The sequence below is a fragment of the Lupinus angustifolius genome, chromosome LG12 (genome assembly GCF_001865875.1).
Source record: "Lupinus angustifolius cultivar Tanjil chromosome LG12, LupAngTanjil_v1.0, whole genome shotgun sequence".
Lineage (NCBI taxonomy): Eukaryota > Viridiplantae > Streptophyta > Magnoliopsida > Fabales > Fabaceae > Lupinus > Lupinus angustifolius.
The window spans coordinates 2,150,023-2,163,750 of record NC_032020.1 but is presented as its reverse complement, the minus strand read 5'-3'; the positions used below and the strand labels follow the sequence as shown (position 1 = coordinate 2,163,750).

Here is a 13,728-nt window from a genome sequence, read left to right as displayed (position 1 = left end):
ACCAAAGTATACTGTATTTCTAGTTCTTGCTAACAATTATATGTTCACAACCTTTTTGTACTAGAGAAAAAATGAATGCATAAAAGTAATACATTGTCACTATATTATTTATCATTATATTGACAATGCATAAAAATAATATAAATAAATGATAAAAAATATATAAACTGTATATAAAACTTTATACTAAAAGTACATAGAAGAGTATAATGTTGACTTTGATCATAGTTCTTCTTTCTTATGATCGGCAACAAATGTTTTAAGAAGCCAATGTGAAATTGTTCAAGTGTTTAAATGACTAATGATCTAAAAAGTGTTACTACTTTATACAAGTATAATATCGTATAGTCCAAAGGAGGAAAAAAAGAAAGGCAAAAAAGCAAGAAACAAGGGGCACAAGCCATTAAAATATTGATCAAGAATCCTGAAGAAAAAGACAGTGAATGAAAAGTTCCTTGAACAAACCAATTCGGGGGGCAAGGACACTCTTGATTTTTGGTTCATGTTTCACTTTACGTATCCGCTATGATATGTTTAATGACATTTTACAGAAGTAAAATCTCTATAACCAACAAGGATCTAAACTAGTTTTTCATGATTTCTATTGTGTAAATAAAATATTTTGTTGGACTACCACAATTTTCACTTTTGGAAGTTGATAATCTTTTGACTGTTGGGGAGGAATACCATGGTTAAAATATATCTATTTTGTAGAGTACTTTTTTATATGAATATATACGGGGAGGGATCCACTTACTTCAAAAGTAAGTTTTTTATACTTACTCTTCATCCTAACAATCAATTCAAAGGAAATTTAATGGTTTAAATTAGTGAATAGATCTAAACGATTAGATGTTTATAAAATTGATGGCTAAGATGAAGAGTAAGTAAATCCTCACTATATATGTATAGATGAAGCGGTCTAAGTGAGAATAATAAAACTGAACATTACCATCAATCACAGATGAATATGATTAAAAGTTAATTATTTGTCCTATGATCATTTAAAAATGATATGTATAATCTTTTAATATTGCTTGACTGTTTAACTGTTCTCACATGAATCGTTCCATATATAGGAGCTCACTCAAATAAGAGCAATTCTTATACAAAAATTGGAAGTATAATAAATCTGGGGCTTATATGTTTGTTATTGTTCTTGTTCAATAAGATTCAATAATCATATTAATTTTTCTGATTTCTATTCATAAATCATTTTATATATAGTGAGAGAAGGATTAGTGTTATTGCTTCTATTTTCTTCTCAGTTGGGACCCAACAGCTTGAAATGTCAGAAGGAAGCTAGGGACAAAAGAGAGGAGGCTACCATATCCTCAATTTCCCTCATTACTTCTTTCACTCCTTACAACTCCATGTTCTGGAACAGAACATCTTACTCTTCTTTAAGTCATTGCATTAAATGCACATTTCTTTCCTTCTTACTACAAATACTTTTTCTACCTTCACTAAAGTTTCAACTTTCTTTCTATTATCATGTCAAATATCATATCCCTTCTTCTGTTTTTTCTTTGCATTTCATTGCATGCATGTGATGCTAGGCCTCTCAGCACTGTAGATAAGAAGCTAGAAATGAAATACCACTTCTCTCTCAAGGTTTGTCCAACTACAATTATCAAAACTTGTTTAAATATATTCATATCCCTAGTTATTCATTATATTTAGAGTTATATAACAACAACTAGACTTTCATTCCCCTAAATGAGGAGGTAGGTTACATGGATCGAATGATATCATAAGACTCTATATTAAATCATGTTCAAGAGTCATACCTAAATAAAAGGGATTATCCATTGTAAATGTTTTTTAGACGGTAGATATAATTTATATTATGACTGCACACACCCATTTATGTTATGTATGTGTCTCATAAAGCTTTCATTTTATGCAGAGTGGTGAGAAAAGTGTATTTGATTCCTATCCAAAGCAGCTTAATGAAAGTAATAGCAAGATAGAGACTCAGTTGGTTGATTATTCTGAGAAACCAAAAGATCATGGAAACACAAGCCAGAAGGTGGTGAAATCTACGGTAGAAGCTTCAGTTGCTTTAAAAACTGAATCTCTTGTCACAGTTTCTATGCATGTGCAACACAAGAAACCTCTTGAGGAGCATCCTCAATTTAACTTGGACTATGCACCACCGAAGACACATCCTCCACATCACAACTAAGCAACAATGTATCAACCCTACTTTAATAGCATGCAAAATTGCTTAGACGTGAAGTTTAGAATATTGAAAAGTAAAAACATGAATGGAGACAAGGGTTCTGATTCTAGGGTGAAATGTTTAGTTTTCACAGCACTTGACTATAGAAACTTATAGACTGTAACGAGTAGTGATTATAAAAAACAAAACAAAAAACACCCTTTGTTATTTTAAGTGTTTTTAATGTACATCGGCTGTGCTTAGCAGCAAGAATATATATTTAGCTTCCTTTGTCAATCTTGATTTTATTTATATTATTGTAAGAAGAATCATGATAACTATTTAATTATATGCCTCGTCTTCCTATTTGATCTTCCTTTACTGAAGCTAATATCTTCATTATAATTTCTCTAAATGAAGTAATGATTGATTGAAGAGTATTCAGTTATTTTAGATATATTTGGATTAATAGAGAATTATTTTATTTAAGATTTAGTTAGTCTTACTTTATTTGAATTTATTTTTAGTTTATGTTTATCCTATTAGTTATTGTTTTGAGTTTATCATCTTGTGGTTTGCAATAACTTCTGCCTGTATAATAATTTACTTGGACCACTTATATTTGAGTTTGACCAATCTTCACAAATTCTAAATTCCTATATAGTATTAGAGCATTTTTATCCTCTGTGATTTGTCCAGTCACTATCTCATTGACGAGATGTCGGAACTTTGGAACTTCAATTTATCATATTCCTTTGTTCCATCACTTTCTCGTTATTATTTATTCATTTTTTTCTTCAATATAATAATTCCAAATTTAAAGTAAAAGACACCAAATAAATAAATAGCAACATGCTCCAATACAAAAATACATTTTCTTCATTTTATATTTATTGGTTTCTCCTCCGATTGATGATTATTTTGTTGATATCTTATTTCTAAGTGATAAATTATATGAGCACTACCTTATTTTCCTATCAAAGATCATTACAATGGTGATTATACCACTGAGTTGTCTTCCCACCAATGATCATTTGGTGGGTCCTTTTTTCTCCCACTCACGAATTATGTTAGTGGTGATTTCTTTTTTGTCGACGATTATTTCGATGGTAATTATACCTCTGAGTTCTCTTCCCACTGACGATCATTTAGGTGATGCATTTTCTCACATTGACAAATCATGTTAGTAGTGATTTTTTCTCATTGATAATCATTCTGATAATGGTGATTATACCATTGTGTTTTGTTCCCACCGATGTACATTCCGGTGATGCATTTTTTCTCCAATTAAAGAATTATATTAGTAATGACTTCTATTCCCATCGACGATCATTCTGATGTCCGATGGTGATTATACCAATAGTTTTTGTTCCCACCGATGATCATTCTGGTGGTGCCTCTTTTGTTATAGTGGTGAATTATATTAGTTGTGACTTCCTTTCACATCGATAATTATTCATATGTTGATTATATATGCAGATTTTGCAGTTCATAAGACCTTTAAGCAATTTTTATGGAACCCATATAATTATTTGATTAATTGTATTTTGAAAGAAATTATTTGTAATAATATTATTCTCAACACTACGTTCTTGTTTAATAATCTTTGCTTTCCAGGACCCGAGCCTGATGTGCATTTAATTATAACTTTCTAGGACCCCGAGCCTCATTTGAATTTCCAAGTTCCCACAATACTCGACATGCATTCTTGTTTATAAATCTTTGCTTTCTAGAATCCTATGCTTGATGTGAATTTCTGAATTCCACTTTTTCTTCCTATCTGTAGGGAAAAGGACCAATAGTAAGGGGGAGAGAAACCATGAAAAAAACGATCAGGGAGTCAAGTGAAAAATTCCCAAAAATATAAAGATAGTATAGATATTCACGACAAATCTACATCACAGGTGCACCTTCACTAAAATATTACAGTTTTGCTGCACCTTTTAAATTAATTATCAAACTAGTGTAATTTTTAAGAAATCGTCAATGAGAGTGGAATTTATAAGAAACTCCGCAATGGGGCTTCCGAGTTTCATATATTTTTTCTCGCCTAGGCCAAATTCGTACATGTATTTATATTTAATAATTGAATAATATATTTATATTTATTTATATGCTTCTTTGTCCTATAACTCTCCTCTCACCCTCCCTCTCCTTTATGTATTTTCATTTCTATTCCCTCATTCATCACTTTAGATAATAATATACTACTTGTTTCATTCATTACTAATGCTTTTGGTAAAAATAATAACTTTCTATTTTGATAATAACATAATTTTTTGTTTCGATAGTTTGAGGATGACTTGGTCTACTCATTAATGAGTTTAGGCATTACATTGAAGATCAAAAGAGTAGAGTGTGTAGGGTTATTTGGGAAGAAGATCTTGCTCCTGACTTTAACACGGTTTTGATGAAGACATCAACATCACATAAAGAAAAAAGAAAGAATACTTATGAAGACAATGAAGATAAAGCTTCAAGGAATTTAGACTCTAAGTCTATAGGTACATCTATGCTTATACTCTATAATATACAATTAGTAGCAATGCTCAAAAATATTTTTAAAAGAAAATTGAAAAACTACAAGTAAAAATGAAAACAATTTTCAAAGTACTATGTAACAGGTTACCGGATCTAAGTAACAGGTTAATGTGACTAAGCAACAGGTTACGAGAACTAAGTAACATGTTAAATGAGTGAGAAACAAGTTACCTAACAAAAACAGAATAGGGTAATTGATTACTCATTTTGAGTAACCGATTACACGGTTACAGTATATGGGAGTAACCAATTACATTGTGTGGTAATCGATTACTCAATTGGACAAAATATTTGGGTAATCGATTACGTTGATGCTGTAATCAATTAATGAGTGTTGTTACACCAGATTTTCAGATTCAAACTGAACAGCTTTCACCCCAAACGAATGGTTTCATTTCAATCGACTCCTACCTTTTCATAGAGGTGTTATGGCTGATTGGAAAGCCTATTTAAAGGTATTGAAACTCATAATTCAAACACATAACTCACATACATAATCTGAATTTTTCTGAAAACACTTTTTCTGCACTTTCTGCAACTTGTTCTTAACTTTCAGATTAAATTTTCTGAAGTTGATTTAAGTGTGGTTTCAAAGATTTTCAAACCTTCTAGGCATTATAACTAAGTGTATAAAGAGTTACCGGATTTCAAGAAATCATAGTGTTCAAATCTCGTAAAGGCAATCCTTGCCATTGTTAATGTTTTCTTCATTCAATTTACTGAAATACTTTCTATCACAAGGGTGTGACAAGAAAGGGGATAGAGTCACTTGGAAAGGTTTTTTCTCTCCAAAGAGTGACATATGTATTAGAAAGTGAGTAAGCTACAAGGAAATCTCAAGGTGAGAATTTGTAATTGCTACTCTTAATATCTAGTTTAGAAATCTCTTATACCGCAAGAGTTCTAGATGTAACCTTCAGTGGACAAGAAGGTGAACCAGTATCAAACTCTCTGAGTACCCTCTTTTTCCTTATCTCTTTAAATTTACTTGATATTTATTTGCATAAATTTTTCGCTACTACTAACTCTGAAATTTGTAGAAAAATCTATCATAGATTTAAGACAATTAATTCACCCCCCCTCTTAGTTGCCATCTCAGTCTTACAATTGGCACCAAAGCTTATTTTGAGTAAATTATTCTCAAATCTGATCTTGTATCTAAGATGGCCTCAAGATCATTTCTAGGAGAGGGTTCCAACATCAATCGCCCTTCAAGTTTTAGTTGGAGAATGCTATGACTTCTGGAAAATAAGGATGATAATCTTTATAGAATATCAAGATCTGGATATTTGGAATGCGATTGAGGAAGGACCTTATGAACCTTTCACCATTGTTAATGGTGTAAGGGAAGTAAAGTCAAAATCCTCATGGAATGATGAAGACAAAAAGTAGGTGCAATACAATCTCAAAGCAAAGAATATCCTCACTTCAATACTTGGCATTGATGAATTCTTTAGAGTATCAAACTGAAAATCTGCTAAAGAAATGTGGGATACTCTAGAGACTACACACGAAGAAACTGAGGAAGTCAAAAGTTCGAGACTCAATACTCTCTCCCAGGAATACGAAATGTTCCGTATGAAACACAGAGAGAAAATACTAGATCTCCAAAAGAGATTTACTTACCTTACAAATCATCTTATTGCACTTGGAAAAATAATGTCAAATAGTGACTTGAACTTAAAAGTTCTGAGATCACTCACCAGAACATGGAAACCAAATGTAATAGCCATTTCTGAAAAGAAAAGTTTATCAAATGTCCTTGACTGCTTTATTTGGTAAATTGTAGGAACACGAATTAAAACTCATCCAACTTGACCAACATGAAGAGCAAGAAAAGGAGAAGAAAAATATCTCTCTCAAAGCAAAGGCAAATAGATATGATTTATCAGGAGATGAATCGGAAAAGGAAGAGATGGAAGACATAAGTCTTTTGGTAAAGAAGTTCACCAAGTTCCTTAAAAGGAACAAAGGCGCTAAAACTAGACAAATGAAGAAATTCACCAAGATTAATGATGCCTCCACATCAAACCAAAACTTCACATGTTTTGAATATGGTAAGCCTAGTCACATGAAGATGGAATGTCAAAACCTGAAATATAATTCCTTCAAAGGGAAAATGAAATGGGGACTGGACGAAGAGCCTACATAGCTTAGAAAGACAATGATATCAGTTCTACCTCTGAACCAGAAAATGAAGAACAAACTCATCTCTCACTAATGGCATCTCACCACTGTGATGATGAAAAGGTAAATGAAACTAAACTATTTTCTTCTTCTGAATTACAACTTGCAATTAATGACTCACATGATGAATATGTCAAACTCACTAAATTGTTTTTAAAACAAAAAATTGAGTTAGAAGTATTCAGAAATAAACTATCATCTTCTTCACGTCAAAATTGCAGTCCTCTTGAAAAGAAATTTTCAACATTAAGTCTTGAATTTAATAAATTAAAAAAGAGTAGCAAAAATTTAGACAAAATGATTAAAGATCATAGACATTCTACAGACCAAAGAGGTCTTGGCTATTCTAACAACCAAGTTTCTAAGAAATAAAATGTCTCAACGAAAACAAACTTTCAGAAACAAAGTATCATGCATTTAATTGTAGTAACAACAAAACTAGGATACATAAGCATCATCCCATATGTACTTAGTGTAAGAACCATGGGCATATACCAAATACTTGCATGATTGTAAAATATGGTGTGCCTTTAGGCCACTATAGATGGGTTGAGAAAGGTGCTAACCATGTAGGACCAAAGGAAAATTGGATACCTAATACTACTTAACCTATTTTGCAGGATAATTTGAGAGCCGTCTACAATCTATGGTACTTGGACAATGGTTGATCAAATCACATGACATACAACAAAGATAAGTTCTATGTCCTTACTCCAAGGGACAAAGACTATTTATGTTGAAGGAAAAATACTCCAAGGGACAAAGGCTATGTTACATATAGAAGGAGTATTGTATGTTGAAGGATTCAAGCACAACTTGTTGAGCATAAGTTAACTATGTGACAAAGGATTTCATGTGGCATTCTATCCTAATAAGTGAATTATCGAAATTATGGATTCTAAAAACTCTAAACTAATTGGTAAGAGGATAAATAATATATTTATGATTGACTTAGATTCTTCTTTACCAATAAAATGTTTAGTTGCTAATAATAATCATGATGCGGGGCTTTGACATTGAAGGATTGCTCATATTTATCTGAATCATTTGAATAAACTAATTAAGAAGGATTTAGTTGTTGGTTTACCCAAAATGAAGTTTGTTAAAGACAAATTATGTAGTACTTGTCAAAAGGGTAAACAAACAAAGACATCTTTCAAACCAAAGCATATGGTTTCTTCTGATAGACCATTGCAGTTACTACACATGGACTTATTTGGCCCTACTAGGACCAAAACTTTTAGTGGTAACTACTATGCTCTTGTGATAGTAGACGACTTTTCAAGATACACTTAGACTCTACTCTTAGTACACAAGAATGAGGCATTTCATACATTTAGCAAATATGCTAAGAGAGTACAAAATGAAAAATCCTTGAAAATATCTACTATTCAAAGTGATCATGAGAGTAAATTTCAAAATGCTTCGTTTGAGGAATTTTCTGATGATAATGGTATCACTCACAATTTCTATGCTCCTAGAGCATCAAAACAAAATGGTGTTGTAGAGAGAAAGAATAGATCGTTGGAAGAACTAACACGTACTATGTTGAATGAAATTAATCTACCAAAGCCACGGATTGATGTTTATAGGTGCATTGGTCATGAGGATCTATGGAGAAACCCATTTTGTGGACAACTTCCACATCAATCATGCTTTCACGAAGATTTAGAGCGACCTTGGTTTCACCATTAGTAGAAACACCGAAACGTTCAAGAATATTGGTTATGAAAATTGCATAGGGCAAGGGGCTTCGAGTTCCTCAAACATTCTACATTTGTCTCATTATCATCTGAGTCTAATTGATTTTGATGTTAAACTTCATAGCCTAAATCAATTGAAGTTCTATGTCACTAATTTGAGAATGGTTTGAAAATTTTGGTATAATGACATAGGTTAGAAAATAATGAAGCAAACAATCTTCAAGTTTGAGATGCCCAACAGATAAGATATCTCTATTTTTAATAGTCTCACCAAAGCTCTGTTACTTACGCATTTCTATTTCCTCTTTAGAAATTCTACGCAGAGAATGATAGAAATCCTTTCGATCATAGTTATCCCATTCACATATGAGGCCAAAACCTGTTATGCTACCTTGATAGGGTATGTTATAGAACAACGGACTAAAAGTTTTCAAATCCAGAACAATGTCTTTTCCTTTCACATAGGAAGTAAGACGATATTTTCAAAAGTCCATGTTGCAATAAAATACTCGAACAAGTTTAGGATAAATGACATTAGTTTCACAGCAAAAGTCAAAAAGATTTTTTTTGCCGTAAAAAATAAGGAAAAAGAAAATTTTCAAACTCAAAATTCCCCACATTACCGTATTTCGGAGTAAAGATGACTCGACCATGAAAGTTCTCCTCAAAGACTTTACGTTGCTCATCATTAGCAAGAATTCTTGTTAAATCCAGAGGGTTAGACTCCAAAGATGAAGTTCCCTGGTTCCTTTGAGTCACATTTGTGCATTGCTTCTTTGATCTAGAAGAGGAAACCATGGATTGAGGTTTTTGAGTTTTTAGATTTTGGAGATTTGGGGTTTTTTGATTTAAGCCATTAACCATGAAAATGATGGTGTAGAAGTGTTTAGAGTTGAAAATATGATATGAATAGACACAAAAATCACCAAATGGATAAAAAATAAAGAGTTTAGGGATTGAGAGGGTTAAGCCCGAGTTGAGGAAGAAGATGAGTTTGAAAAAATTGAAAAATGCAGAAAAATCACATATATAATTGCATAGAGTAATCTCTTACTCGCTTTGAGTAATGGGTTACTCAAATTAGAAAATTTAAAATTTTCAAACAACAATTTTGAGTAATCGATTACAGTATTTGCGTAATCAGTTACTAAAACACCCTGTTTAACCTTATAATCAGTCACTCTTTAGAGTAATCGGTTACTGACCCAAAATTTTTTATGTTAAGCATACTGATGCTATAAAATGATTTTTAACCCAAAATTTGAAAGTTTTAAACATAAATAAGCACTTTTAAGTACAAGTAGGCATGAGATAAACATAATGAAGCATATATATAATCATATAATCATGTTAAAATAGGTAAGCTTCATCAATAATGTCTAATTTTATAAAAAAGGTTTTTTAGCCAAGGGTTTAGTGAAAATATCTGCTAGTTGGTTATGAGTATCAACGAATTCCACAGTTACATCTTTCTTTTGGATATGATCCCTAAAGAAGTGATGTCTTATATCTATGTTTTTGGTTCTAGAATGCATAACTAGTTTCCTTGTGAGGTTTATAGCATTAACATTGTCACATTTTAGAGGAGTGCAACTTAAGTCTAAGCTATAATATCGTAATTGTTGCTTAGGCCACAACACTTGGGCACAACAACTACATGCTGTTATATATTCAGCTTCAGTAATGTTTACGATAAAACATGGACATTTTAAAGTCTCCTCTACTGGATACAACAGGATATGCTGGATTGTCTCTGTTCTACTTGCAGGTTATCATTTACCGAGTTGTCGGGGGCAGGTGGGTGTGCAGGTTGCATAGCAGGTGGAATGTTGGTCAGTACTTAGGGCGTGCGGCGCATTGATGATGGAGTTAGAGACATTAATGGGGTGCCAAAGTCATTAATGAGGTGCCAAAGACATAATAGGGTGCTAGAGACATTAATGGGGTGTCAGAAGCATTTATGGCACTTTCGGTGGGTTTGGACCGCCCCCTTACCCGAGGCGGGTTGAAGAACACCCGGATTATCCGGGGTAGAAAATCTCTGCATGTCTATCTCATGTTCCAAAATCTCTCCCCTTCTAAAAAAAGATGGTTCGTTGTTGTGTGGGTTCTCTTCTTCTCCTGATATGTCTTCCTTCTAGCTCGATGGTAAGGGAACATAATGGCTGACAAGGTCACCAAAGAATCTCCAGAAAAGCGAGACGTGGAAGATCGTGTGAACCCTAGCTGATGGTGGTAGTGCAAGATCGTATGCCACTAGTCATATACGACGCACCACACGACAAGGACAAAATAAAGGTCCCAGCTTATGAGATGTCATCGTGTCATAGTAACTTGTCGATATGGCTAAAACTTCGAAAGGACCCAATCATTAATCTCAAATGTAATATATGCCCTCCTTGATTGTGATTGAGCTATCATACTCTGTTTGGCTTTAAGCTACCATTTGTGTGGTTGAGCGTTAGCAAAGCATCTTAAGTATGTTTGTAAACTCCTATTGACCACCTCAGACTATCCATTGGACTATGGGTGATATGCGGTACTAAAACATAGGGTTATTCCCTGGATGCAAAAAATATCCTTCCAAAAGGAACTAAGGAACAATTTATCACGGTCCTAGACAATAGAGCGGGGAACCCCATGAAGTGGGCATACTTAGAAAGACAGTCCACCACTACCCAGATGACAGAATGACCATGGGACATGGGTAAGTTTATGATAAAATCCATAGATATGTATGTCCATACTTTTTTGGGATACGAAGTGGTTGTAGTAAACCACTAGTTTTAGTCAGAAGATATTTGTTATACTAGAAAACTGAACACTAACATATGTATTGTTTTGGCTGTTTGTAGATATCAGGTCAATAATAGGAGGCTTCCAAACAAGCTAATGTGGGCTTAGGTCCATAATGGTCAGATGTGGGTGAGTCATGGAATTCAAAGACTTCTGAAGTTGTCCTAGATATGGTATGTATATCCGGTGATCATAGAATACTAAGCCATTTGAGAAGTGAAATTATTTTTCATGTTAAGATTTGTTTCTGTTTTTTATGAAACTCTTACCTTCTGGTGTGAGGTAAAATGCAAGCAGCTGGTCCAATATGGCTTGAACTGGTGAAGACAATGAAGCATAGATTGGGTGCTCTTCAGAGTGAAGATGAGACAAGGTATCGACCATTCTATTCGAGGTACCGGTTCTATATTTAATCTCAAATTAAAACCCAATCAAATTGGTAGCCCAATTTTGTTGTTCTAGTGTTTGTAAGCCATGTGTCATCAAATGTTTAAAGTTTTGTTGATAAGTTAATATTTTGAATGAACAACCTATCAAGTATTGATGCCATTTTTTAATGCCTTTGTTACAACATACATCTCCTAGACATAGCCAGAAACATGTTGAAAGTGGTTGGACATCTTTCAGTTGAAGAAGGCGAGATGATTGCCTTCCTAAGAGAGCACTACCTTGATTTCTACAGAGGAAGCGTTTGTCTCAACATCAAAATCCTTTAAGAAATCTGGTAGTCTTAGTACTGATGTCTTAGTCATTGCATTCTTTAATATTGTAAAGGTCAGTTGAGCCTCCGATGTCCATGTAAAATTATGAAGTTTTAATAAATTAGTGAGCAGAAGGGAGAGAGGGGCGCAGTGCTTAACGAACTTACGATAAAATCTGGTAAGTCCTAGAAAATCACATAATGTTGTAAGTGATTGAGACGGTGGCCAATCTACCTTTGCCTTGATCTTATCAGGATCTGGCTTCACGCCATCCGATGAAACTATATGCCCCAAATAATCAACTAAATCTACCCCAAAGTGCATTTAGAAAACTTTGCATGCAATTTATTAAACTATAATAGGGCCAAAATAGTAAAGAGATGCAACAAATGATCATTTAAATTGTCAATATAAACCATAATATTATCAAAGAATGCCATAACAAACCATTGTAAATGAGACCTAAGAAAATCTTTCATGGCCGCCTGAAAAGTGGAAGGTGCATTGGTAAGTCTAAAGGGCATGACCAAGAATTCATAATGCCCATCAAAAGTGTGAAATGATGTCTTGTGAGTATCCACTGGATTCACATGATCTGATGGTAGCCAGATCGCAAATCAATCTTGGAAAAATCATAGCACCTTCGAGCTCATCCAGGAGCTCGTCAATTGTCGGTATCGGAAACCAGTCCTGAACAGTAATTGAATTTAAAGCCCGATAATCCATACAAAACCTCCATGTTCCATCTTTTTTTCGCACCAAGAGTACTTGCGAATAAAATGGGTTGGTACTAGGTATCATAATACTAGTGTGCAACATCTGATTCAACATAGAACTCATAACTTCTTTCTTGGAATGTGGGTAAAGATAAGGCTTGCTATTCACTAGGGCAAAGTTAGGCAAGAGGGTAGTAAAATGGTCATGGGATCTTGGTGGTGGTAGATTAGTGGGGGTGCGAAAAACTGAGTCGTGGGTTTGTAGAATTGTTTGGATTTGTGGGTGAGGGTTATGAGGGTTCGACTTGTGGTGTGAGGGTTCTATTAGGTGAGATGGTAATATAGTAATTGAATGAAAGGTATAGATACTATTTGTATGGAGTAGTCGGTTAAATTGATGCAGGGTGGTGGGTTGAGGTGTGGAACCAAATTCCATAGTGAGAGTGATTAGAGTCTGGCCAATTGTGAACTTGATTGATGGAAGTGAAAATTTGGATGTGACCGGTCTTAGGGTTCGAATCCATTCAATACCTAGGACAACATCTGCCCTTTTAATAGGAAATAAGTAAAAAGGGACCAAATACTCCTGATTTTGGAGGGTAATGGGTGTATGATCACAAAACCTGCTGCAATAGATATGGGCTCCATTCCCCACCATTACTGGAAATTGGGAGGTCGGTGTCATTGGTAGTTTCAAGTGAGTTGCAATGCCTGGTTGCAATATGTTGTGGGAACTGCCTATGTCAACAAGAACAATCACAGGATGTCCATAAATGGAGCCATAAAACTTGAGTATCATTTGTGAGAAATGACCGTCCAATGCTTGGTCATATATGTGAAAATGAATGAGTTCATCTAAATGCAGGTCCATAATGGGGTCAGAAACATACTCAGAAATAGCTTCAAGGGAATGTAAGAGA

At 33.9% G+C, this 13,728-nt stretch overlaps 1 protein-coding gene across 1 annotated transcript; it reads left to right on the top strand.

Moving 5' to 3' along the window:
• On the top strand, positions 1,495-2,188 carry LOC109361818. The gene is made up of 2 exons (XM_019607355.1): positions 1,495-1,614; positions 1,910-2,188. Exons 1-2 carry the CDS (start codon positions 1,495-1,497, stop codon positions 2,186-2,188), a joined length of 399 nt encoding a protein of 132 aa, XP_019462900.1.